Genomic DNA, 26,983 nt, shown 5'->3' on the forward strand with positions numbered 1-26,983 from the left:
GAAGCTGGTTTCTAGATAGTGTTTTAAAATATAAATTGTAGCTGATGGAGTGCACATATTCCAAAAGACTGTGATGAACTGTCTGGCCAAGTAAGTGGTTGGACACTTGGGCTCATAGGGCAGTAGGTGGTGTATCATATACTACCTAGATGGGGGGAACAAGTGGAGCACCACAGCTGGGTATCTTAGGACCTATTGGTTTGACATCTTTGACACAAATTTGTATGATCACTTGGTGCTCTTTAGGGCAGGGATGCCCTCACCACACTGGAGGAATGGGCTGACAGGGACATCATGAAATACAACAAGCACAACTGCAAAGTGCTATATCTGTTTGGGATTAACCCCTGCAGTGACACAGGCTGGGGACTGGCTGGTTGGGAGCAGCCTGGTGAAAAGCAGGGGGATCTTGGTGGGCAGGAGGCTGCCCAGGAGCCAGCAGTGGGTCCTGGCAGCAGGGCAAGTCAGCAGTGCCCAGGGCTGTGTGAACAGGAGCATGGCCAGGAGAGTGAGGGAAGCAATTTCCCACCATTACTTACCACATGGTGAATTACACAACTAGGCAGCACCCAGTGTTGGTCTCTCACCACACCCCCAAATTCAGGACGGACCACAATAAACTGGAGCAAGTCTAGAGAAGGGCAAGCAAGATGGTCAGAGACTTGCTCAGGTGGGATAAGGGAACCTAACAGCAGCCCTTACAGGGTTTCCCAAGAGGTGGCCAAGAACATGGAGCCAGGCTCCTCACATTGCTGTGTGGTGGGAGCGTGAGAAAAAACAGGAATGAGCTAAAACAAGGGAGGTTTAGGCTGATTATAAGGGAAAAATGTTTTTCCGCTGTGTGGATGGTACCAGGAGCCTAGTGACACTCTGCTGAGTTCTTCCTTGGAGTCAGTCAAAACCTGATGGTTAAAAAATAATTTTAAAAGGCAAAATAAGCCCCAGATAAAATAATACAGAATCTTGGTAATAGAGAGGAGTGGCACTGTGGAAAACCTGGAATTGTGTTGGTTCTTCATGTGGCAGGTCATGATAATGTTACCAAAACTGCAGAACTGAGTGTGACACGTTACTTGCATTACGAAGGGAACAATAAGTCAATGCTTAACAGAGAAAATAAACACTTAATAGAGAAATTAAATAAATGGGATTTTGTTATTTCACTCCATGTTGTACAAAATTTTGGTGAAATACACTGCCTGTTAAAAAAGACGAGTCACTATCTGAAATGAGGTCAAATGAGTGAGTGCTGAAAGAGATTGAACTATGTAAAACATGTCACAAGAATAGGTTCTGTCCACTCCTTTTCACTAAATTTCTTCTTTTCACTTTGTTTCAGATCCTATTAATTTGGAAATCTGGAAATCAGTTTGGGATAAGGACACTAGAATGTCTTGTCTTTGTCTTTTATGCTATGAAATGAATATGTCTTACATTTGACTAATAGACTAACGTGTGAACCCTGTATTTTTGATAGCTTGAGAGCTCAAATATTTCCTTACCAAAATGAGAATGGAATATTGGAAAAAAGTAATTACAGACTTCTAGAAAGTAGAGTTACAATTTTCTTTTTTCTTCTATAAACAGCACATCTGAAAGAATGTTCTTTGGCATCTCTTTTTCCTGAAGGTCTTTAGAGGAGATCCCATGATATTTGCAAGAGAGAGTCCAACAATTGAGTCACCCATAAGAGAATGGAAATTGTAATTAACATTTATATAGCATATTTTATGAAAAACACACTTCACAAATAATTGAAAAACATTGCTGAAATGTACAGTATCAACCAGAAATTTTCTGAGAAAAAGCAGATCAAGTGTACTGTGAGTAAGTCTTTACCCTTGGAGAGCTCCACATGGCATTATTGTGCTTTTCAAAGTGAAGACAGGATTTTGTTTGTTAATGTTATTCTTTGCACATTCTTCCTGCTTTAAATTAGAACAGCAAGGAGTTGAGGCACCTTGGCTTTTGCTTGTCAAAATAATCAGGAATGATAGGTGAATTGGGACTGAACCCAAATCTCAACAAAAGCATATTTGTATTTGGAAACAGAATGTAAAATCTTGTCTCCTGCTCTTCTTCCTCTTCTTCCTCTTTTCTTCCCATACTTTTGTTTTTGTTGTACTTGCTAGTCTGGGACCTATTAAAAGAGGACTAGACAAGCTCTGCTTTGCCCCCAGATGTGCTGTGATACTATCTTGTTGGAATCTCCATTTTTTGTGATCTAAGCCACAGAGAACCAGTTGAGGTAATCAAGTAAACTTTTGAGTTCTTGATTTTGTTACTTAAACATTAGTTTGGTGCTGAAAAGGAGGAGTCACTCGAGGATCAGAGGTTTTGTCTTTTCCTGTTTGATCTGCCTGAGACTTTTCATTCCTGTGCTTATCTCAATATTCTCGACTTTTATGTTAAAGGTGTAACACAAAACTGTCATTAACTGAATCTTCTTGGTTTGATATTTTCCTTCTGTGGAGCCAAAGGATGGATAACGTACTTCCAGGCCTGTGTGAATGAGAGAAACCTGAGGAATATGCTAGGTTTAAAAACTTTGTGAATGGAAATCAGATTCTCTCTCTGTTTCAATGGAGGAGAGAACTGGATACCTGAGGAAATAAATTGGAGGAGAAATTGGGTACCTGAACAGCATTATGGAAGTGCAGGATAGTGTTTGAAGTCCCAGCAACTCCCTTATGTTCCCTTGTTTAGTTTTGCACTGTGGTAGTCAATATCCATTGACATGGCAGGAGGATTTAGGAGAAAGGAAAGCAGAAGCTTTCCTTTAGGAGAAAGAAAAATTTTTTCATTTTTCATGTAGCAGAAGTTTCCTAGGAAAGGTTAGTCCTGCAAGAAAACAAGTGGACAAAATCAGTGATATTCTATTTGTCATCTATGGATGGTGCAGATGAGGGGAACATATTAGAAAATGATAAGACGATATTATAGAACTGATTCTTGTACTCTTGACATATTTAATGGAAAGTTATGCTTGCATCTGCTTATACCAAAATTGTCCCTGTCAAGGCATATCCTTGATAAGACAGAAGAAAATGCATCTTGGCATGGGTTTTTGAACTCTGGGCTGGGGAGAGCTGTGTTCTACAGGGATCAGAGGGAAAGGGACCTGCACAGTCTGCCAGGGTCTCAAGGGGAAGGTTAAATATCTGTATGGAACACCTAAGCAGAGAACACATGGTTGGATAATGCACCAAGAAGGAAGAAGTAAGATGTAAGTGGCAGCAGAGAAGCAAGTGTTTGTGAAAACAGGGATGGGACCATATTTATCTACGAGAGGGCTTGTGAGGTAGACAAGTAATTAATATGTTTGTTTCACTAAGATTTCTCTGAGTAGAAGTTGGCCTTTGTGCATTTTTTTGGAAGGTGTTGTGTAATCTTTTGAAGGAAAGTGAGTTTGCCCTAAGACAAATAGGAGAGTCCAGTTTACACTAATACAAAGACAGCTCTGTGTGATCATGGAGCAATTTTTCCCATTATTCCTCCCAAGAGACAGTTACATCAAATGACTGATTTCTTATTTTTTAATTTTGAAGAGAAAAAATAGAATATGGTTTCTGGAACATTTTTGAAAATAGTACTTCAACTTAAAAAACAATAAGAATGACATGTTTGCTCTCTGTATCCATCTTTCTGCCATTTAGCACTCTTTTGGTGTGTTGTTTTGGGAGACCCCTGTCTAGCTGTATGGCCTTTCAAACATCTTTTCATCTCCTTCTAATTGTACCTGTCTCATTTATCTGTGCAGAGTGTTCATATTCAAGATCTGAATCCTCTCAAAGATTCTTCAGGTAATAGTGTTTGGGAATTTTTTGGGGTCTGTCTCAAATATTGACTTTCAAGTTGCTCTTCCCAGACTTGAGTTAGTGAATAATAAAAACGTTTCCTTATGTCCAAATTCAGATAGTATGATGAGTCTGGAACACATTCCCATAGTCCAGCTGTTTTTGTTATAGCTGTGTCCTGTCCATATTGATTAGAAGAGCTTGAAATTCCTCAGGTTTGCCTCTAAGACAATGACTGCTGGTTTCTTTGGTGAAGTTCTTCTTGAATTATGGCAAACACGGGGTCTTTTTAAGTACATGATTAATCTGATCTTTAAGAAATGTTCTCATATGTTTCAAGATATTACTTTTTTGTTTTAAACTACTAGTTTCTATTCCAGGTACGAGCTCTGTGATTTTCCCTGCTTATAAACACTATGGAAGCAGAACAATGTCAGGTCCAGTCAAGCAGGGAGTGGGAGCAGACTAAGCCTACTGAAGAACTTCACATATTGTAAGCAAGAGATATGTTTAAGTTTAGTTGTTGATGATTCTTTTGGTTTGGTTTTGGTTAGATTTTTTTGTAGTTTTTTTTTTTCCCCTTGGGGACAGTTTTCTTTGTTTGTTGGGTTGTTCCTTGTTTGGTTTTGGGGTTTTTATTTTGAGGGAGAAAGAGAGAGAGCTATCACTACTTAGTTGAATAGATTTAATCTCTTTGGAATCTTTTCCAGAGACTGAGACTAAATTCTTCCTTTTCTTCTGCTTTACCCTTTCCTTCCCATCTTCTCACTTGTGAGTGGGACCAAATGCTGTGCTTACTTGTCTCATTGTAAACCTGGAATACAACAGCTTTTAATGGAAAAATGGAATTTCTTTTCTATCTGAAGTTATGTAAGTGGTGAGAAGATCACCCTGGAATGAGAAGTGTTGCTTTATTCCTTTCAATGTGCGTTGTACCCATTAACTCACCAGACACTTATGAAAGGGAAAATTATGAAGTATTTTTAAATTGCCAGCACTAGATACAAGTGAAAAATGACATTTCGATTTTTCAAGTCCAGTTCTTTTGCTGAATAAATATTTACAACGTCTGTTTATAATGTCATGTCAAATTAAACTAGTATTTATTTTGCCTGGATGAAAGCCACAAGTAGCCTGAATTAGCCTTAAGAAAAATGTTGAGATTGCAAAAATACTGAGGTCAATATAGCAAACAGTTCTCTGAGTACTGCAAATGCTGTTTTTGCAGTTTAAGTCCAGCTCTCTTGGATAAAACAGTGAAAATGTCTCTCAGATCAGTTTTCCATTAACAGAAAGTTTGATATTCATGATTTTATTTTCATGAAATATAAGTAATAAAAGGGTAATGGTCTCACCCTTAGTGGTGGAAAAGAACCTGTAACAAACTCCAGAAAATTATCGCAGGGGGAGCCTGATAATATTTTTTTATGCTAATTCTGGTTTTGCAGTGGGAGTGAATGATGTCATCCTGTCTCCTCCCACTGTGTAAACTCAGCTCGTGTCAAAGTGTTGCTGCCTCTTGTCACAGAGAGAACGGTTCCCTTAAATGCAGCTGCAGTCCTTGTGTGTGGTACCTGTCAGAGCCATTCCCAGTGCGAGGTTGGGTTTGTGACCATCATGTCAAGATTTGTCTGTCTGCTTTTCTGTGGATATATTGCACTAAACCTGGGAAATACTCAGAAATTGCCAAGAGGCAAGTAGCTATGAACAACTTTCTGGGGGTTTGTTTGTTTTTCTGTTTTGGGACTTTGGGGGTTTTAAAAGCCTGTGTTTTGTTATGGAAATTTGCTTTCAACCTGTTAGAAATGATTGAGAGTAATAGACAAGATGAAAGAAGGTCAGGGAAAAGGGCAAATCCAGGTATAACAGCACCCTTAAAGCTCTTGTATAAAATAAGCTCAAAAGTTTTCATGGTATCTTTTGACTCTAATGAGAATTATCATGACTAAGTTACTGTATTTAATGATTTTATAGTGATTTGGACAGCAGTGTGCAGCTCTGTGGTTTAATATCTTAAAGACAATGTGACTTGGAGGCACCCTGTGCTGCTGGTGGAAGATTTCAGTTCCGTCTTTGAAAGAACTTGTATACTTTCCCTGTATCTCTATCCTTACAATTCAGTAGAAATTGACTAGTGTTTGTCACATTGCATGCATTTTGAGGGAGAGAAATATGACTGATTAAAATTTATACAAGTAGAAAAAGCCCTCCAAACCTGTGTGAATATTTGTTTAACCATTCCTTTCTCCCAGAGTCTGGAAGTACAGTAGATTTGCAAAGCTGGCAGTGATCTCTTCTTCTCCTTGGTTATATGACACATGTAACATTGGCATTTTAATGGTATTTTATTGCTTACTGCAGGAAGAGCAGTCATAGCATAAAATTAAAAGAATATTTCTCTATCTGGATGGTAAAACACTTTGTAGTGCCTTGGCATTAAGGCAGCAATTTCACAACTGTTTCTGTGCTGCACTTATTGCTCTCACTTTGTGGCAGCGCTTGCCTGAGTCCACTGTGCTTTGTAATGCATTTAACATCTGCATTCTCCTGCAGCCACCGACTGCAGAAGAACCTGTGATTCAGTTATGAGAGTGTTTATTAACAGATAAGCACTTTGAGGGCTTCCTAGGAGATTCGCTTTCATAGAAAGGAATAAAAGGTGTTTTGGAGAGTTGAGGTGATTTTTCATCCCCACCCCTCTATAAGATACTTTTTTTCCCCCAAAATTTCGGTTTTTTTCTTTCTTTCCTATGATGATGTTCTTTTGAAATTATCTTTCTTTTAATCTCATGTTCTGGAGCTAATGTGGAGGTTTTTTTGCATACTGCTAATAGTAGAACAGTGCGTAGTCTGCATGTAACAGATATGCAGTTCAAGTCAAGCTAACTCTAAGAATTTAGTTTTGTCAAAAAAGGACTTAAGAGAGAATTATGTTGACCAGACAGGAATCTTGTATGTGTTGCCTAGACTGAGGGAAGGAACTTTTCCAGTGCTTGTCTTTTTAAATGATTTCACTGGACTTTCTGCTCACTACTGTAGAATAGTGGCTCTAAGTTTTGTGCTAACTGTGAAATTCAGACAAAGCTTCTAATCCACTGCAAGATTAACTCTGGCATGCATTTTTTCTGTCCTAAAATAACATTGCAGAAGTGAAGTTCTGTTTGCCAAGTGCATAAAACTGCAGGTGGAAACTTCATTTCTTTTCAGTGAAATAACGTTTTTAAGATCCTCTCATTGCAGTCTAATTCTTCTGTTTGTAGCTGCCTCTCCAGTTACTATTTTCAAATAATGCATTGAAAAAGCAAATGTATTAGTACTTAGCTGCTATCCAGAAATGTTGAAAGGATTGTCTTCTACAGCACTGTCTTGTTTGATAGGGATTACAGACATTTTTTTGTAAGCAAAGCGAATGTGTGGATCTTAAAGTGTTTTAAAAATGAAAATATGTACTAGTAATATTCTGTTTTAAGAGGGCTTCTCTGCCTTGCTCTGCAAGCTTAAATTCCAGGGAACTCCTGTGCTCTCTAAGTCCCAAAGCATGTAACTGAGGTTTCAGAGTCACTCTTGCTCTCTGGGGAACAGTGGAATCAAGTTCATAACTTGAAGGAGAGCAATCTGGCCAAACTCGCCTTCTGGTGGTGCAGGTACTTGTGGGAACAGGTTATCAGAGCAAATCTTGCCCTTCTTACCAGCACTTTGCAATTCTAGTGCTTCAGTCTTCTCTCCCAGAGGTGAAACACATTGACCCCATATCTCATGGACTGGGATTTCCTTGCACTGGTACAAGGTGGAAGGAACATCTTGCCTCCTGCAGCTGCAAAGGAACAGAGCCAGCACAGTAACTTCCAGAGCTGTTTGAGAGACATGTGCAAATGTACTGGTCAGGAGGCTGGAACACAAATTGCTCCCTTTTCCCATTATTTTTTGTAGTTTCACCTCCATACGTGTGTTTTGTTTATGTGTGCTTTTCATCCTACGTACTAGGATGAAAAAGAAAATAATATTGCTGTTCTCAAAAGTTTTTTTTATTAATGAATTCTTTAATTGTTTTGACATCAAAGGTTAAGGTATTGTTGGAGGAATAATAGTGATAAGTGAAGTAAATATAATTGGGGAAGGAAGGCTGGTGGGTCGTGTGCTTTAGTATGAAGGCAGTGGTTTTTTTGCAGTTATGTTTGTATTTCATTTGAGGGATCAGCTGCTAAGAAATTCTGCAGTCTGTGCCTTTGGATGCTGAGTGAGGGATTACAGAACATCAGAGTGAGAGATGGTGGTACCATTACAGATGACATTTCATCCAGTATTTCAGCAGCTGTCTGTTTAACTTTGTCTAGCCTCCAAAGTTTTCTTCTAATTAGAATTTTTCTACTTATTTTTCTCAATATGCCATTTTGCCAGTGCCACCCAACATACATGATTCCAAAGTTCAACACTGCTGTGCTTTATTGATGGATGGAAACATGCTCTAATTTTTATGGTTCTGCATAACAGAAAAGTTTCATTCTTAAAGAGCTCAGTGTTGTCTCTCCAGACAGGAATTAAGTACAGGCAAAAAGACTTCTCTTTAGAGAATGAGTTGGTAAGCAGATCATCCCAGGTCTGAGACAGAGATGAGAAAACAAAGCCACAGAATCCAGAACAAACAAGTTACAGGATGTAATCCCCAAGATTGTACTGCACTATAAACCATGTTTCATTGTCATCTTTCCAGTTGGAGCTGATACAATTGTTGAAGGAACAACTGAAGAATAAGTTCTTAGTGTTTGGTAAAACAGCATTTCATGTTTTTGATTTTGTCACTTGGCTTTCCAGTTACAGCACAGAGGCACATGGAAATATGGTTTTTCACTAGAATCTCTGTTTCTGATAGCTTTTGTCCATCTTCAAGTTCTGTTTTACTTTGCTAGAGCTGAAAAGAATTTGGGATTGATCCCTTCTTATAAAATTTCAGTTTTAGGAAGTTATTTACAAAAAGAGTCTCAGTGTTTTTTCTGGTTTTTTTTTTTTTTTCAGGGGATTTTTTGACATGTTTCTGACCACTGTGGTTTTCCTACTATTTGAATTAGTCATCAGGTACAGTGGAATTCAGGTCCATCCTGGTTTTACTTTCCAGGACTCAGACCTATCCTACTCTGCTGTCCAGGAAGGGCTCAGTAAACCCTAATTTGGATTTCTCTTTGGGAAAGAGAATATGGACGTGACATGTCTTAGGGGACCATGTGAAAAAGCCTGATTTACAAACTCCTGTAGGGAAAACCAGATCCAAAACTTCCTTGTATCTACAGTTGTCAGCAGTGGGGTTAAGTGGAAAAAATAATTGTTTTGCACTGAGGATTTGTTTCTTTGTTTGGAAGTCCTGAATATGTTTGGTCTGATATTGTAGATAGCTACTAGCTAATATTTGTACTTAAGGTAATTATAACTGACATCTCCTTTAGAGTGAATGCTGTATTTACAGTAGACTCCCAAACTTTGACATTTGAGAAAAGGAGTAGACTAATTTTATTCCTAGCTAAGTTTGCTGGCTGTGCTATGTTACGTAATGCATCTTACTAAGCTGAGCATGTGTTTTCATTTACTAGTGTCAAACAGTTAAAACAATGTGGAGTTATTGCAATGTATCACAATTACTATATTGCAACAGCCAAACTTTAAACTTTTGTACTGCCCTCTCCCTTCCTGCCTTTGGTAGCAGTAGGGTGGCAGGGCAAAAACTGTAAGACAGGGAAAAGTCTCCTGGAAGTTGTGGGTTTTGAGCATGCAATGAAGCTGGCATATCAAAATGTCACAAAAGGATTGAAATGACATGTGGTTTATATGTTACTGTCCCCATGGTTTATAAAACATCTTTCTGTTAATGCATTTTTCAAAATGCACAATGCATTAACCTTTAAAAAACGTTCTTGTGAAGAAGAGCCAGTTTGAACCAAATTATTTAACTTAATTTTTTGTTGTGTCTGGAAAAAGAAGTGCAAAATTAGTTTGGGTTTTTTGTGAAATATTTTTCTTATGTTTAATGACACATAAGTGACAAGTCCCACAGGAAATTTAAAAGGTATCCTTTATCTGGTGTTATAGAGTGACAAGGGTTTTCAGTCACTAGATATGTCATGGCAAATTTGACTGATTCTTGCTGAGAGTGAAAACAGCCCATAAGAATGTAACAATTATAGCGGTTCATTTAATCAAAGTTATCTTATCACGCAGACAGTTGTGTCCTAGGCTTGCACATAAACATATCTAAACTCAGTACTGAGTGTCAGGCTTCTGAGTTCAAAGATAATCTGTAGTACCAGAATTCCATTTTTGTATTGGCACATGCAGTGGTGCAACATTGTGATGATACATATGGGTGGATTCTGCCAGAATTAAATTCCACTGCATATGAATGCCTCCAAATGATCTCACTGCTGGGTAATCTATATAACCTTCCACCTCTTCATTTTAATTTTCGTGTTCCCAAGTATCTCTTTTCAAACCTTATTTTTCAGCTCTCCTCCATATAATCTTTGGCTCTAGCTGTTCCAGAAGGACAAGCTACATAATTCACTTGAGGGGAGAGCTGTAGGCTAAATCCTGCTGCTGCTGTGGGGCCAGACCTACTGTTTATGGATGGTACAGTCTGTGTATCTGTTGACTGATGAGACAGGGAATGGACAATGGGTTTGAGCCTTCTTTGGACCTTTTGGGCTCACCAGGTGTGCACTGCACACTGCATGTGGAGACAGAAACCTCTGCCTGCTCCAGGGGGAAAAGATGGCTAGCAGTGACCTGCCATAGTCAGAACTGTTCATGCAGCTCCTAGTGGATTTATTTTCCTTGGGGGAATTCAAGTGCTGACTTGAAATTGTTTGTGAGCAAGACAGATTTGTTGCTGTGGAGCATTCTTGACTGCTACCTTTTACAGAAGACAGTTGGAGTGCTGCTCACTGCCATGGTGGATCTTGGTGAGAACAGAAACTGGTATTTGTGTTCTGGACAGCCTAAAATAGGTGTCATTAGCATAACAGCCCAGTCTACAATATCTTCCCAAGTGAAAAGGGCAGCTGGAAATAGGCCAGATCCTACTCAGACTTGATTGACAGGCCTTAGTTCAAATGGTCTTAGTTAAAATTGTTTTTTCTATGATACAGCATAACATGTATGTAATGCTAATTTGCATTGTGAGATACATATTTGCCTTATTGTGCTGTGAGAATGGTGCTTGTGAAGATGACTACTGGCAGCATCATGAATGAAACTATTGTGTGGGCAAGGCCTGGGCCAACTTCTCCAGTACTGCCATCCCTCAAAACGTAACAATGATGTGCCATTTTACTCTGGCTACATCAACTCTAAACCTCCTCACTTGAGCAAACCAGTGTGTGTCATATCAAGGAGAAGAAAAAACAGGTAAAGTTTTGAACCACCAAGTGAATGTCTACTGTTCATGAAATCTTGATTGTAGTTATGGTCACCAGAAGTGAATGCTTTTGCACTCACTGCTTCACCAAAGTGATGTGATCAGAGTGTGCAGGTATCCAGGCAAGGTTGTGGAAGGATGGTTGCATTAAGAATATCAACACAGAGTCTTCACCCATTCAGAGCTGCTGAATAAAATGCTGGTAAAGAGTTGAGGCTCTAGCTATGAAGATTCTAGACCTAAAGGCAGGGAGTAGGGAATGCTCTTCTATGAGAGGAAAACTACTTTCTTCCCAGTCTGGAGAGGAGTTTTACTGAACTTCTTCAGAGGTTGGTAGACAAAATATAACCTGTGTTCTCTAAAATGCTTTAGAGTTGTTGCTGAGGTCCATCACTTTGCAAGAATTTAGTATTATTTACAGCATCTTCTGGAAGAAAAATAAATGACAAGAGTGAATCCATAAATATTTTTAGGCTAATTGCAGCCATGGCTCTTATATACTGTTTACCTTGAACAAAGATGTCATCAGCGCTCCATGTGAATGAATCCATTTTGATAAAATCCAGCTTAATGACGTGCATAAACTTCTGCATGTGATTTGATTTTTATTTATTTTGTGTGTGTATGGAGTGTGCTAACACTAGGGTGTCACTGCATGTACTTAAAAAGAAATTGTAATTCTATACTCTTTCTCAAGCTGAAGAGTTGATGGCAAAATGGAATCTCAAAGTAAGAGGGAATAATTTTTAGGGCTATTCCAGCATTTTAATATAGTTCTAAGGTTTTGCATTATTCTTTAAATATGCTCAGGAATAGCACGATTCAATAGAGTGGGAAAAGATTCTTTTCCAATCACCTGCAGTTGTGGCATTAGTTTATGAATCTATAAATGGCCACAGAATGCTTGATATGAGTTTTACATAATTAATACTTTGGGAACCTGGCCAATTTTAAAGGACTGAGAGTGTATGTGGGATAACATTATTTTTAAACTCACATTTGGAAAACACTTATTTTGTCAGCTGCTTGCAATATCTGCTTTATATTAATTATTCACTTTCATTTTTCTTTCTGTGATGGAAATGTCTGGAGTAATTTTAGAACACATAAAATTGTGGTTGGTTCAAAAATACAAATATGTATGCTTGAAATGTCCAAGAAGATTGTTTTCTGACTCCGAAGTTAAAACATTTTCTGGCAATTTAGATTACCTCATTAGCACAATTCAAGCCCATACATGAACAAGAAAAATGCACACTGAGAAAATGACAAGACTTTCAGACTTTATCGCTTATCACTGGTCTTTTGAAAGCTCAGTGTCAGTACAACATGGACAAACACACCAAAAACAAAGGCAGGGGTGCAATAGTCTGAGAGTTGATAAGAAATTGAGCTTTGGGATAGAAATAATAGAAATAAAACTGCTGTGTGACCTGAACGTTTTGGCAGAGTTCCATTCTGTGGCTCATACAAACCCTGAAGTAGTTGGATTAAATGGCAGGGCAGAGTTTTTATTTATAGCACAGTGTGCAGCTTGTTTCGCAGTCAGGGAAGTGGCTGCAGTCAGGCTTAAGAGCCATGAATTCCCTTGGTTTGATGGAGACCTGACTCAGGTAAAAGTGTGAGGTTTCATATTCAGCTTGAATCAATAGGTCTCCTTCTCTCATAAAGCTAATTAAGAGATATTTACTGTGTGAACATGACTATGAAATTGCTCCACAGTGACAGCTCATCATTTGCTACCTTACAGATAAGCACCAGCTTTTAGCTATGGTCTGACAAGCACCTATACTGCATCTCTTCAGCAATCCTTCCTGCTCTTTGGTTTAGTTACAAGGAACACAAGAACAGGCAATTCTAATAGAAATGTCTTCTTGCTTGTGTTGGATATTCAGTGCTCCTTAGTAGCTAATATATCTGATGTAACTCAGTTGCTGTTATGGAGTAGGAGGTAATTTATGTCCTTTCTGAATCAAGCCTGTATAAACATAAATAAGATTTTTTCCCCAGAAGATTAAAATACTAATTATGCAATTAATTTTAGCTGAAGAACTTCTTTTGAATTGTTGGCAGATTTGGGGATTTTTACTCCTAACAGAAAATCTGTACTCACCTTGCACACAAGTAACCAAGTCATGAGTGTGATTTCACACAGACTCTCTGGTACACTAAGGCATACACGTACACACACAAATGCAGTGTGAGATCTTGCTCATTTGATTTTGGTAAATGCATTACATTAAAAATTTAAATGTTTCACACTTTGATCAATCCCCTGTACTCTCACAATTTTGGTAACCTGATCAAATAGCAGTTGATAAAAGCATTAGTATGTTGTTAATGTACAGCCATGAATTCTTAGAAAGCAGCTTCTCAGTAATGTAGCAGATGTTTATTGTGTTCCCTTTCCACTCAGAAATACATATAGCAATTAGCAAGGGAGATCATATGCTATTATTATACTTATTTGAAGGCAATGTGAGGTTGCTCATAGTATTAAGGATGAAGAAAAGTTACATATAGGGAATAGATAATATAGGGAATAGATAATCTCGTTTATGCCCTGTTGAAACTTCAGGCATTGTGAATAATTTTTTCCATGACATGACCCTTCTAAATTTTTTTTCAATAATTTGTTTTTGTAGTGTTAAAACACTTGTCAAAAAAACTGGCATAGGGAATACATCTCATTGTATTCTGTAAAATTTCTGAAGTCGTGAAGCATTATTTATGTGCTTAATACACTCTTAAGTGAGAGAGCATTCCTTGGGAATTAATGTAATCTACTGCACACTGGGTTACAAGATCAGTGAGAGAGACATAGCTTCCTACATACCATAAATTCTCCATGAGCATTTGGATAAATGCCTGAGAGAAGTACAAGTAAAAGTGCAAAGTCAGGCCTACAAAGATTGCTTAGCTGATGGTGTGCATAGATGTACGTGCCCCTATCCCACCCCAAAGTTTTCATAAGCCTTCCTTTTGTGTAGCTGATAGTATTCTTCATTGGCATTTTTCTTTCAATGAAACACCAGCTGGAGAATTTATTTTAAAAAATAATATAGACATAGGAAGGTAGGTTGGGAAGAGAGATTACTTCCTGCAGCTTTCTTTGATCTCTGTAGATAAAAGACAACATGGTGAAAATAGAGCAGGTGATGTAACAGATAAAGAATTTGGAAATATAGTCAGAGAGCATGAACTCTATGCCATGTCCTGGGTAGGAAGGGAAATATGTGGGAGAAAAGATGAAACACCTTCATTATAAAAAAAAAAAAAAGTATTTGTCTTATCTTAGTACTCTATTAATCATAGACATAGCTTTTATTTTACATCTGGTACACTTACTAGGCTGGTGTCCATTATTTTCTGCTATCCACTGATTTAGTGGATAGTAGATTTAGTGGAACCCTTTACTTCATATTTTAGTTTTCTTAAGATGAGTAAACAATGCCTCAGCTTCACAGTGTGTTCATAAAGCTGAAAAAGAATTTCTGTCAAATTTAGGAATTCTAAACATATGACGTATTTATTAGTACTTTTAAAATTAAAGATGTAATTCGTTGCTTCTTTTCTCCAGATGTGTTTGAACTGTAGGATCTTTCCTCTGATCTCTACAACTCAAAATGTGGAAGAATATAGAAGAAGATTAAAAGGATCACCTCTGATTTTTCTTAATCTGTTGGGGTTTTTGTTGGGTTTATTTTAAAGTAGTAGTAAGAAGCCAGGTCATCAGTCCTGAGATCTGTCTCATCTAATGGTGCAAGATGAGATACATTTTCCAGCTGGGAAAACTATGTGCAGTTGGAATCAATCCTTATAGGACTGGGCTGCATCCAGCAAGTGTCACAGACATGTGTGAGAACGTTCAGTTTGGAGACCAGGAACATAAGTGAAACTACTTTATTTTGACTGCTCTTTTGGAGACATAGGGCAATTTTTTAAAATTTACATTTTGTTTGTTTGTTTGTTTGTGTCTACAGCTTTCTAAACCAAAGGAAAGTAACTGGCTAAAAGCTTTTTTGACTCCATTGACTAGCCCGAATCACAGTTGTCCAAGCTCAATAGAATTTAATATTTCAGTACTGCTTTTGTTACTGACAGAGTTTTCTTACTCTTTCTGAGTTTAGCATTTAATATACAACACTGCCCAGGAATTCTTATGTGTGCTTCAGATATTTAATTGCTTTATCATCTGTCTGCTTCTTAAAAGTGGGGAATTTATTCCAAAGTTAACACAGAATATTGCAAACACCTTTGCCAAGTGCCATTCAGAGCTGTTAATCCTTGCTTTATTTGAAGTCCTGGGTGTTGGGTGTTATTTGGAGCCAAGAACACAGGTATTTTGGGTGATCATATGCAAGTTGCAATGCTGGAAGTGGAAAACAATTGTGACTTCAGAAAAAGGATAATCCCAATCCATTTCCATATTTTTGCATGTTATTTTAAAGATTCTTGCTTCAACTATACCCAGAATAGTGGGGGGTCTTAGAATGTCACCTATTTCTGAATGGGCGTCAGCATCTATTTTTCCTTCAATTCCTAAGCAGGTCATTGTGGACAACTCATCTGCTTCTGTTCTTTCCACAACCCAGGTTCTTTCCCCAGTGTACACAAAGCACAAAACATTCTCCCTCGCTGAAGTGAGTGTAGGAATTACACTGGATGTTGCTCAAGACCCAGAAAGAGCTTCTTAAGCAATTATCGAAGAGGTGTCAAAAGGGACTTTGGACTTTTAACAACTGACTGCTATTCTTTGAGCCCAGTTTTCCCTCTCCTCTGTAATGTAGGCATCCAGTCTGCATTTCTCCAGTCTGACAGGAAGGATACCTGTGGAAATTGTGCCAACATTGAAGTAAATGATGTTCACCCCTTTCCCCATTGTATGCAAAGCCAGGAATAACATTACAGAAGGCAGCAAGCTTTGCCAGACAGCCTGGCCTTGGTAAATTTGCTCTGGCTGTTCCAAATCACCTTCTTGTTCATCATGTGCATAGGTGGGACTGTTCCTGGTGACTGAGCCTAGGGACAACAGCTTGCAGTTTCCTGGATGCTCTTTCTTGCCTTTACTCAATTGATTGCACTGAGGTATTTTTCCCTTCTCCACAACAAATTAATCTTACTTCTCTGTGGCAATTCTCTTATGCTTATTTATATATTGAAGAGACCACACCTTATTGGATTTTCATTTTCTATGTCTTAGAGATAGTAAGTAGGATACTGGGATTCATGCAGAGCACTGAGGAGGGCAGCCCTCCTTGAGGCTTTATGGTATATACTTAGATGTGCAAAACAAAAGTGGTAGCCTTCAATTGGAAAAATAGCATTTTTTACTAGGAAACATAGAGCTGAAATGGGCTTCCTGAACTTATTTTAACCACCTTCTTATTCCCAAGACAGTTTGTTCCAGAGTGTAGTTCCCTGTATCAGTTTTCCAGGTATATTCCTTGCTGCAGTTTTTCTCTTCTCTTCACAAATATGGAGCAGAAGTAATTTATTCTGCTTTTCCTCAGGACTTTGTTTACCATATATATTTGGATACTATTTTCATATCGATCTCTTTTCCTCCAAGCTCAATGATTCCTGTTTTCTCAGACTTCTTTCCTGGGTAATATACTCTGTACCTCTAGTCATTGAATTTGAATTTTTTCCTGAATTTATCAAGATGATCTGTTTTGCAGTGCTCTATGTATTTGTCTATCAGTGGATGACCAACTATGTATCCATTAGTGATAAGAGACCTTTTTAGAAGTTAGAACTAACATAAAAGGACTGGGATCCATTTCTTCAGATTTAAAGTTCAAAAGGCAACAATTTTGAAACATACCTAGTCATGTTGGGGATTCTGAAGCTTATAGATTAATTTACAACTAAGAGTTGGAAGTACATGTTGGTTTCAAATTTATTCTGTTGCTACAGCTTGTAAATCCTCCTTGCTGTCTAAATACTACTGTCTTTAAGCAGGTTTGTCCCTAAAAAATAACCATGTGCTTAATCAGAGAAGGAGCTAAAACAAAGTTAGCTTTAAAATCATCTAACCCAATGTTACAGAATACTCAGCTAAAGACTTGCTCGTTCATTTTCTTGGATTATGGAAAATAAGGTAATACTTATCACAGAAGAGGATTTGAGTATATAACTACCTATTTTGTTCTATTAATGCAGATAAACATGCAAATTTCAATTTATTACTGTTTGAAGTTTTTTTAAGCTGTTGATTTGGAGCTGCCTTATTGTAACACAGTAGAATTTATACTTTCTTGCTGTTGCTTATTTTGATATTCTTCTTTTGAATGATTCCTCCCAAAGTGTTTCAAAAGATCCCCGATGAGTAGTCACAGAGTGAAAACAAAAATAAGTATTATGATGTAATAAATGGTGACATGTAAGGAATAGACTCCAACTTGGCTGTAGGAAATGAGTCCCTCACTACAACCTGGGCACACAGTAACCCATGTAGCAGATTACCTGTGTACTCAGTAATAAACGCTAACATCCTGGGTTGTAAAGTGCAGTGTCCTCACTCTTCTCACAGAACCAAAGGTGGCTGCAGTTCCAGACTGTTTTTTTATTATGCCTTTGATTTTCAACTCTTCAAAAATGCACTGATCTTTGTAAATGAGGGGTGCTTAAGGAAGTGGAGATGCCAAACTGTGCCTGGCACTGAGCAGGTAATGGCAGTGGTAATGCACTGCCTGCCCATGAGCACAGTCATAAGAGACTTCCTGCATTCAGGTCTGTGTCAGATACCAATTGCTTCACTACGTTTGAAGTTTATGGGCAGAGCCAGTCCAACAGCATCTGAATTCTTCACCTGCTGAAGTTCTTCATATTTTGTTGAGCTTTTCCTATTGAGGAGAGGCTGTTAAAGAAAGTCCGTGATTTTATTCAACTGATCAACTCTAAAGTATGACCACCTTGTATGAGGCCAGGTCCAAAGACCACATTTCTCTTTGGTGTTTCCATTGGCTTTTTAAAGGCTTAAAAAAAGGATTTAGACCTAGAAAATTTCTGAGACTCTCCATGCTCTGCACAGTCTTCTGCTTGCCTTTACGGAATATATTTCAGCAGAATCTGTCAGGTTCTTTGGCCAGGACAGTCTTCTCCATAGCCCAGCCTGGGTGGAGTTGCCTTGGACTTGTTTCCTTGGACAGGAGAAGGAGCCAGGATTGGAAAGACAGCTCTTCTGGGCTAGATGCAGTCACTGTCTCATCAGCTCTGTCCAGGTGAAATTACATCCTGAAAAATACATACCAGGCCAGTCTGGAAAAAGCAACAACAAATTGAGCTTTGAGAGTAAAGCCAGGGGAACAAGGCCCTGGATAACCTAAAGACATCAGATCAAAATTAAGCTTTATCCTACTACAAATAAGTGATCCATAATCTAAATTGAAATAAGGGTTTCAGGTTTCTTTGTTAACAAATCGTTTTTGTCTTGTCCTTTTACATTTGTGTACTGTTTATTTTAAACCTGTTATCTATCAAAAATTATTCAGCTTGAAGGAGTTTCAAAGGATGTTATGCATTGAAAATAATGAATAGGTTTGGTTTTGCCCCTATCCTTCAAAAATGTTGAATTGTTCAATGTTGAATTTCACAAATTTATATCATCAAACACCAAACTAAGTTTACTAACTGGACACATAAAGGAGCTGAATTTTCTAAGGTTCGAAATAAAAATTAAACAGAATCCTAAAAGAGGAGCGAGGGTCAGGTTCTTTTAAATCATACCAAAGAAGTTTTCAGAGGACTAACTCCTCTTCACTTTCCATCAGACCTGCAGGCTTAGTTATTTTCAAACAACAGTTTTCTTCCTTGTTTTCAGGTTTTTTTCATATTTTAATAAGTAATGAAGAATGACCTGCAGAATGAAAGGTGGAATTGGGGGTTGGACCACTGAAATGGGATCCCAACTTTAAATCCAGACTGTTTTCAGCTTTGCACCCTAAAAATATAGATAAGTACTTTACTAAGTCAACTAAAAAGTAATTTTAAACCAGCATGTTTAAGGAGCCTTCTGAAGGAGATAAAGATGGAAGTGGAACTTCAGTGAAGTTCTTGAATGACCCAAAAACTGGCGAAACAGATGGCAACATTTGAGCAATGAATTTCTTTTGTACAATGGTTTCTGTAGCTACATAGAAGCTGGAATTGCTAATAACTACATCTTTACCTCTGCATTGATCTAATTGGTCCTAAAGAACTAATGAGTACAGCTTATGCACTCAGTTCTGAACTGTAATAATAACTAGAGAGGGATTGGCAAAATAAGTTTTAAATCCTTGTAATTTTGTAATATAAATGATCCAACAATTCTCTTTCAGAAGTATATGTTTCATTTAGAACATTAAAGAGCAGCATGTTTCTGACTAGCATTAATAAAACTAAACATGCATAGCAACTGGAGGGAAAGGTGTGAGTAACCTTGAAATAGTGCTGTGAGAAAGGACACAGGAAGGGATGGGGCTGACCCTGGGCCCTCACAGGGCATCTCTTCTTTTTGGGTCACTACCTTTAGCTGAGCACCAGTATTGAGGAGTTTCCCTAGTGCATATTTCAGCTTCTCCTGAAATTCCTATTCATTTAGTAGTGAATTTCTTCAGTATGAAATTCACTATTCATTTAGTAGTGACTTTCTCTATCATTTAAATTACTAAAATGCCCCCAGATTTGAAAGAAATATGGAAGGAATTACAGTTTATGCTATTTTATTTGCTGTGTGCATTCTGTTAAGAATGTTGATACACCGAAGAAAAGTTGCTCTCTTTGAAATGAAAGTAGTTTGAAGGTGTAATTTAAGAGCTCAAGTGTTAGGTTTTTGTAGATAGACATCCTTGTTTTTGCTTTGCACAGTTAACTGCTGCATGTTGACAGCCAATTCTCCTGAAGCAATGTTAGACTTGTGTAGGCATAATAATACTTTGAAAAGAATGATTGGGGAACTTCATTTGCAAATGATGAAACTACATGCAAGGCTGTTAGCTCACCCTCCCCTAAAAAGGTATTCTTGGTTGCCCTCTTCATATGGCACCTACTTTCATCATTCAGAGTATTTCTGAATGTGAATTTTATGGCTAGGAACCTTAGTGTTTGATGTAATCTCTTATGAGAAAGGATCCTCAGCTATCTTATTGGAGAGTACAAAGATAGATTTTCTGCAGAAGTGCAGAGTAATTTGGCAAGAGGCACTGGGCACAAACTGGAATACGGGAAATTCCAGTTAGATATTAGGACTTTTTTTTTTAAACAGAAGTATGCTAAGCACTGAAACAGATTACCCCAGAGATGTTACGGCATCTGTGTCCTCAGAGGTGTTCAAGACTCAGCTGGATGTGGCCCTGAGCAACTTGAGGCTTTGAGCAGGGAGTTGAACTAGATGACTTAGAGAAGTTCCTTCCACCCAAAGTTCTTCCACTATTCTGTGCTTGTGGCTGCTTTAGAAGTGTCTCTTGTTTATTGTAGTACATAGAAACAGAACTATTTTTAAATGTTTCCCATTTTAAGATATATTTGGGTTGCAGCCAGACAACCAATATTTCTCCATGTTTGGCAGCCAAAATAAATACAAAAATATAAAAGAGCAGAAAAGAAAAGTTTCATAGTTTTAGATTATCATTGAAAACTTGCCTGGTGGTACTATGACACCAGATTTGGAAAAATCAAAGCACTGCTGTGAATGATTTGAATAAATGAGGTAGTGCTCGCAAATAGATTGTGCTAATATATTTTCATAAGGCACACTTCATTTGTCTAGCACTCTGGGAGGCAGAGCTGAGTCTTGCCTTCATGCCCCTTAAAATCTTTGAAATAGTGGAAAATAAACACTTTCAATGTAAGGCAAAAGGAATTCTGGCAACAAAGCCAAATTTGCTGTAATACACTACAGCTGTATTCACCCTCTAGTTCTGCAGGGCAGAGTTCAAGGATCCTCACTCTATGGATAAAAACAAAAAATAGGACTGTATTTGATCACAAGGGACCATGCACACCTAAAGCACACAGCAGACTCCTGGTGTGAGAGGAACATCTAAACTTTTCAAAGTTTCAATATATTCTTGCCTTTGTTTCCTGTTGCCTATGCATTCCAACTAGCCAAATGTGCTTCCAGCTGGATTCTTTGAGCCATTGGTAGCTATTTTCTTCTTTCTGAAGAGCTGGTGGTGGCTGGTCCTCTGATGATGCAGCTGATTTGTTATTAAGCTGTTTTTCATTCCCTCCTAGTACAGGCAGACTCCTTTTCTCAGAGTGAATCCAACACTCCAAGTGCTCTGATGCACTTAATATTGTGCTTTTACTTCAGATGTGCTTTGCACAGTTTCTCCTGCTGATCTTGGCCATCAGCTGACTTTTGTTGAAGAAAATACTTGCAGATCAGTGTGGAATTTCTGTTGGCAAGCATGAAGGGAAAGATTGTGTTTCAGAGGCAGCTATAGATCTCAGAATCTTCCATTTACAAATGGCCTCAATGTAAAAGAATTGCATTACAAATGCAAATTCTTAAGACCAGGGTTTCACTAATAAATGCCAAAACCTGACACAAACTAATGGAATTAGAAGGCATCTAGTTTATCATTTGAGTCTTTCAGCAGGGAAAAAAGGTCTCCTGGATTCCTAATACAAAAAAATATTTTCTCAAAATCAAATAGATTCTTATCACAGTATCATAAGAGTTAAGTTCCTATGATTTCCCTTGTCTGTTCAATTATACTTAATGAATATTTATCTGAGTGATGACTAAAAGAGACATATTACTCAGAATGAGAATGCTTTCCTGGTTAATTGATCTAACACTGTGAGATCAGCACAAATGAAATCTATATTGTTAATATGCTCTGGGAGCAGACCCCATTTACCAAGATAATTTATAAATAATTTATATCTGCCTTGCTCCAGGCTGGCCCTCTCTTCATTAGACTGGCAGTGTCTGTGCACTGTGTAGGATTGAGCTCTCCTTGACCTTGGTTGCTCCACTTCTGCTTGTATGCTTCCAGAAACTGTCATTTATTATTTTACCAGTTAATATTCATCCCTCACTCTCCCTGATTATGGAATGCACACAGCCTATGAATAGGAATGTGGTTTAGTCATATGTAGTGTGGCATCTGTGTTGTTGCTTTAGCAGTTATTTTCCCTGAAAAACACGCGGCTAAGTTAAAAAGAAGAAGGAGATTTGTCTGCTTGCTCTTTGCTGCTCTTTGGGACAGGTTTTAGGAAAGACAGCTCCTGCTTACCTGACCTGATCTCCTCTTATGACAGGGTCACACACTTACTGGATGAGGAAAAGGTTGTGGATATTGTGGATGCCTTCAGCAAGGCCAAATGCTGCACCTGTCTCATGACAACCCAAGCTGCCTGGTCAAAAAGGACCTGGGTGTGCTGGTCACCAGCAGCTGAGCATGAGCCAGAGGGTACCAAGGTGGCACCCAGGAGGCCAAGAGCCCAGTGGAAGCCCATTTATCAGCAAGAGTGTGCCAAGCAGAACCAGGGAAGTGGTCACCCCCCTGCACTTGGCACTCGTGGGCCTGCACTCTAAATCCTATATTAAGTTTTGGGTTCCTCTCTACAAGAAAGATGTTGAGGAGCTGAAGCATGTCCACAGAAGGGCCACAAAGCTGCTGAAGGGACTGGAGCAAAAGTCTTATGAGGAGGCTTTGAGAGAGCTGGAGAAAAGGAGGCTTGGGGGGACCTCATGTCTCTCTCTCTCTACAACAGACTGAAAGGAGGGTGTGGGGGCCAGGTGGGGGTCAGCCTCTTCTCCCAGGTAACAAGTGACAGGACAAGGGCAAATGGCCTCTAGTTGTGTCAGTGGAGCTTTAAGATGGATTCTAGGGAAAATATCTTCACCAAAACATGAAACACTGGAACAGACTGATGATGTTTGAGGCATGATCCTGGGAGGTATTTGAAAGTTGTGTAGATGTGGCACTTGGGGACATGATTTAGTGGTGGACTTGACAGTGCTGGGTTTATGGTTGAACTTGATGATCTTGATGGTCTTTTCCAACCAAATAATTTTGTCCTTTTTTTTTTTTTTTTCTAAAGTCTGCAATACTTTTTGCCATCGCTGTACTTAAAAGTAAATTAGCAGAAAATGACCTACCCTATCAAGACAGGGTGGTGAGGACAAGGATTTATTTTTTAAATTTCAAGTGCATCTCCTTTTCTTCTTTCCTGCCTTATTATCCTTTTTAAAATATATATATATTATTCCTGTTTATTTTCTTCTAGAACTGTCTTTGATTTTAGAAGCTCTCATGGTGGTTTTGATATGCTAGCTGTAAAAAAGAGGTCTAAAGGGTATTATCTCAAAGCTAGTACTGTTTTGGGATCCCATTTGAACTTTCTAATTGCAGAAACCTCACTGAGTTTTAATGCTTTAACAAAATCAAGACTCTTTGTCACTCTAATTGACTGCTTATGAATAAACAATGGTATCCATCTAACTGAAGTCAGACCCAGCTGAATATAATCTTGATATAGAATTAAGTCTTCAAATTGATGTAAAGTATAACAGATATACATAGATACAATTGTGGGGGGGAAATTATTTAAATTATTGTAAATTTAAAATTAAATAGATGTTCTCTAAATTTTTGTAATAAATTCAGGTCTAAGACTAATTAAGAAATTTATTATGGAAATCAAAATTACCATATTTGAATAAAGTTCTGTAAGTCTTCTTTTATCCTTAGACATGAATAATCAATAGAGATCAGGAGACCATCATTTCAATGATGCTTAATGGGTTTTGAAGAATCCATAATTTAAACAGATGTAGCTCACTGTCAGTCAGAGATAATAATCCTAAACTTTGTTACCAGCTTTTACTAAGTGTCTTTATGAAGCCTGTTTGGGGTATTTGAAGTGTGTTGTGTTTTATTCCTGGTTTGTGCTGTCTGGAGCCCTGTCAATATTCAGAATTGCCCATCCTCAGCAATCTTGTGTACTGAAAATAAATGAGCTTGGATGTCACAGAGATTAGAAGCCACTGCCACCCTTTTCCCTGTGAAGGTATTGCTCTGCTGAAAATGCCAGAGAACTGAATTTTCTAGAAGCCTTGCACTCTTCTGGAACCTGGCAGAGTTGCCTTTGGAAAATTGTGACAGTTTCCTGGCTGAATGATTTTTCTTGATCAGTCTTTAGATAAAGGAAGAGAGGCAGATGTTTTCCATCAATTTTACTTGTACGCTTCTTTCTGTAAAGGGAAGAGACATAAAGTGTTGGCTTTTGGCTTTACATTCTGTGTGCAGACAACTGCAGATGCTCAAATCATCTAGTAAAACAAAGTGAGGGTTTTGGTCTCTTGGCAACTCTAGTCGTTAGAATTTCTCTAAAAAAAGCAGGGCATGTTGGGGTGATACCAGAGAATCAGTATGTACTTGTCTAGAGTAAGTTGATTATCAGTCTGCAATCACAATTACTGAGAGAGAGAGAACGAGAGAAAGAAGAGAAAGCGAGAAAGAAAAGAAAGAAAGAGAGAGAAAGAAAAGGAAGGGAAGAAGGAAAGAAATAAAAAGTTTAGTATTGCTCTATCCTATTATTCAATGATATATTATTTATCATTTATCTCAATATATCATTTATTCAATGATATATTATTTATCATTTATCTCATAGTTGTTCTTCAGGGTTTAGTTCCCAAAGCAAAATGATTATCTGCAGAATTCTGGGTTTTCCTGATAAGTTCATTTCAACCCTCATGTTTGAACAGATGCCTAAAAATCTGATGGGAATAAAAATTTATATTTTGAGAATGAGAAGAGAAATAACAACACAAAATGTACTAGTCCAGTGCTGGTGTTGTAAGTTTGGGGGAAAGCCAGCAATTCAACAGTTCTGAAAATATGATAGGCCTAACAGTAGCAAGGGAGTACTAAAATTGTACATACCAAGGAAGGAAAAGGGAAAAGCCAATCCTCCCTTACCCCAGCAAGAGGAAGCCAAAACACCAACTTGTAGCCTAAAAAGTTATTTATTCTGTTGTGAAGTCATTCTCTGTTGCTACAAGTTAAATTTTTACAGATGGATATACAAGATGTTTCTTACTTTATGTGCTGTTCGCCTGGAAAGCATAAAAATTAATGTTTAAAAAGAGTTTCTTCATAGTTTTGAGTAAAGTATTTATGTTAGTTAGGTGTCCTGGTATAATTCCAAATACAAAATTACATTTCCAGCCCAACATAGCGGGAAAAATTTAGAAGATTTATTTGGATCCAATTGCTGTTTATTCTCTAACATAATTTTTGAGTGTGATTAACTGATTAACTTAGTTTTAAAACTTCATATTTTCTACTAATAAGCAAAAAAGAAAACAAAAAACTTGGACATTTCCCTCCTGTGGGTTCTACATATGGCTAATACTACCTTAACTCTTGCATTTAAAGGGAAAAACACTTGCATTTTTTCCACTTAGTTCATGCATGGTTTTACTACTGCAATTGTAGATGTTAAAGCAAATGATAATGCTAAACTAGTGGAAAAACAGTCATGTTGGCAACCACTCTTGTGCATGACTGTTAGTTCACCTTTATAAATACATTGTGTTTCCAGGAGACATCACCTATAAGAAATTTTTCAGTTGCACGCTATTAGCAAATTAAATTGTTATATTGTCATGTTCCATTACTGAATGATGGCAAGGCAATGCATTCTGATTTCCTCTTTTTCACTCTTTCCCCAGTGAAAAGGCAGAGCCTGAAGGTTCAGATCAATGCCACAGATGACACTGTTTGCATGAGGTATCTTCGACCAAGTCAAAGCACCAAACTAGAAGGTTTTGTCCTGGGTTATGGAAGCAACTTCTTTTCTAATCAGTACATCCCTTTACCTTCTGAAGGAAAAAACTATATAACAGAACTTGGTAAGACATATTTGTTTTGTATTGAATTATGGGAAGAGACTGAGGAGAATATGAACCTTTTGTTCACCTGATTTTTTGTTTTATTGGGATGTTGCTCACGGTTTATTTGTTTAAGGTCTGTTTAAGGTTTCCATCAAGAATTTCAGTGGAAAGTGGAATTAGCAGATCCTTCAAGTAGAATAACTAGTTCTTGTTGTCTGGAAATTTTGCTCACTGGTACTTGTTTTGAGGATTTTTGCTTTAGTGAGAGCCTGCACTATACTTGAACAAATCACGCATCAGATGGGATGGTTTGCCCAAAGATGCAGATATAAAGGAGAATACAAAGAAAGTGTACATGCTTTTAACAAACAATAGAAAAAGCAGTGAAAGAGTCTGGAGAATTGTGTGGTTGATTCCTTTTGACAGAAACATTCATATCAACATGATGCCACTTCTTGTAGGGATCTACTCCAGGATTGCATGTTATAGATTGACCTCTAACTTCATGTCAGAAGGTACCGATGGAATTCCATGAGCTGTTTTATGGAAGAGATTAAACCATGTCATGAATGCTATATCCTGTTATCTGGAATAGAGAGAAGGAAGAATGAATTATTAAAACATTGATGTATCAGGATTTGACCTTTTGAGAAATCTGTTAAATCCCTAAGGATTTTTCTATTGATTTCTTTAGGTTTTTCTAGCCTGAAATGAATCAATTTACCCTTGTCATTGTAATGCTTGTGATCTTGGTGTGAAACAAGCTGGTGGAAAGGATGCATGAGCATAGAAGTAATAATTGCCGTGTTTTTGATGTGTTCAGTTAAGGCCATTGTGGGTGTCTGCTCCAGACTGAAAACTGCAGAACAAAAACTGAAAAAATAAGATGTTAGATACAGAATAATTAAGATATTGGAGACTGACAGGATCACTGTGGCAAAC

General features: G+C 37.9%; 1 protein-coding gene across 20 annotated transcripts in view; it reads left to right on the forward strand.

Moving 5' to 3' along the window:
- The window catches only part of ABI3BP (ABI family member 3 binding protein), a 173,591-nt gene that overhangs the window by 31,366 nt on the left and 115,242 nt on the right, over nucleotides 1-26,983 (forward strand). For 18 of the 20 annotated variants that reach the window (XM_064725363.1, XM_064725402.1, XM_064725505.1 and 15 more), the window contains exons 1-2: nucleotides 5,338-5,490; nucleotides 25,880-26,059. In XM_064725363.1, coding sequence (XP_064581433.1) covers nucleotides 5,415-5,490; nucleotides 25,880-26,059 — 256 coding nt within the window. In that variant the 5' untranslated portion in view covers nucleotides 5,338-5,414. Of the gene's footprint in view, nucleotides 1-5,337; nucleotides 5,491-25,879; nucleotides 26,060-26,983 lie in introns of those variants that run through there. The other 2 variants (XM_064725451.1, XM_064725461.1) reach the window with 1 other exon arrangement.

Source organism: Zonotrichia leucophrys, chromosome 1 (assembly GCF_028769735.1).
Source record: "Zonotrichia leucophrys gambelii isolate GWCS_2022_RI chromosome 1, RI_Zleu_2.0, whole genome shotgun sequence".
NCBI lineage: Eukaryota > Metazoa > Chordata > Aves > Passeriformes > Passerellidae > Zonotrichia > Zonotrichia leucophrys.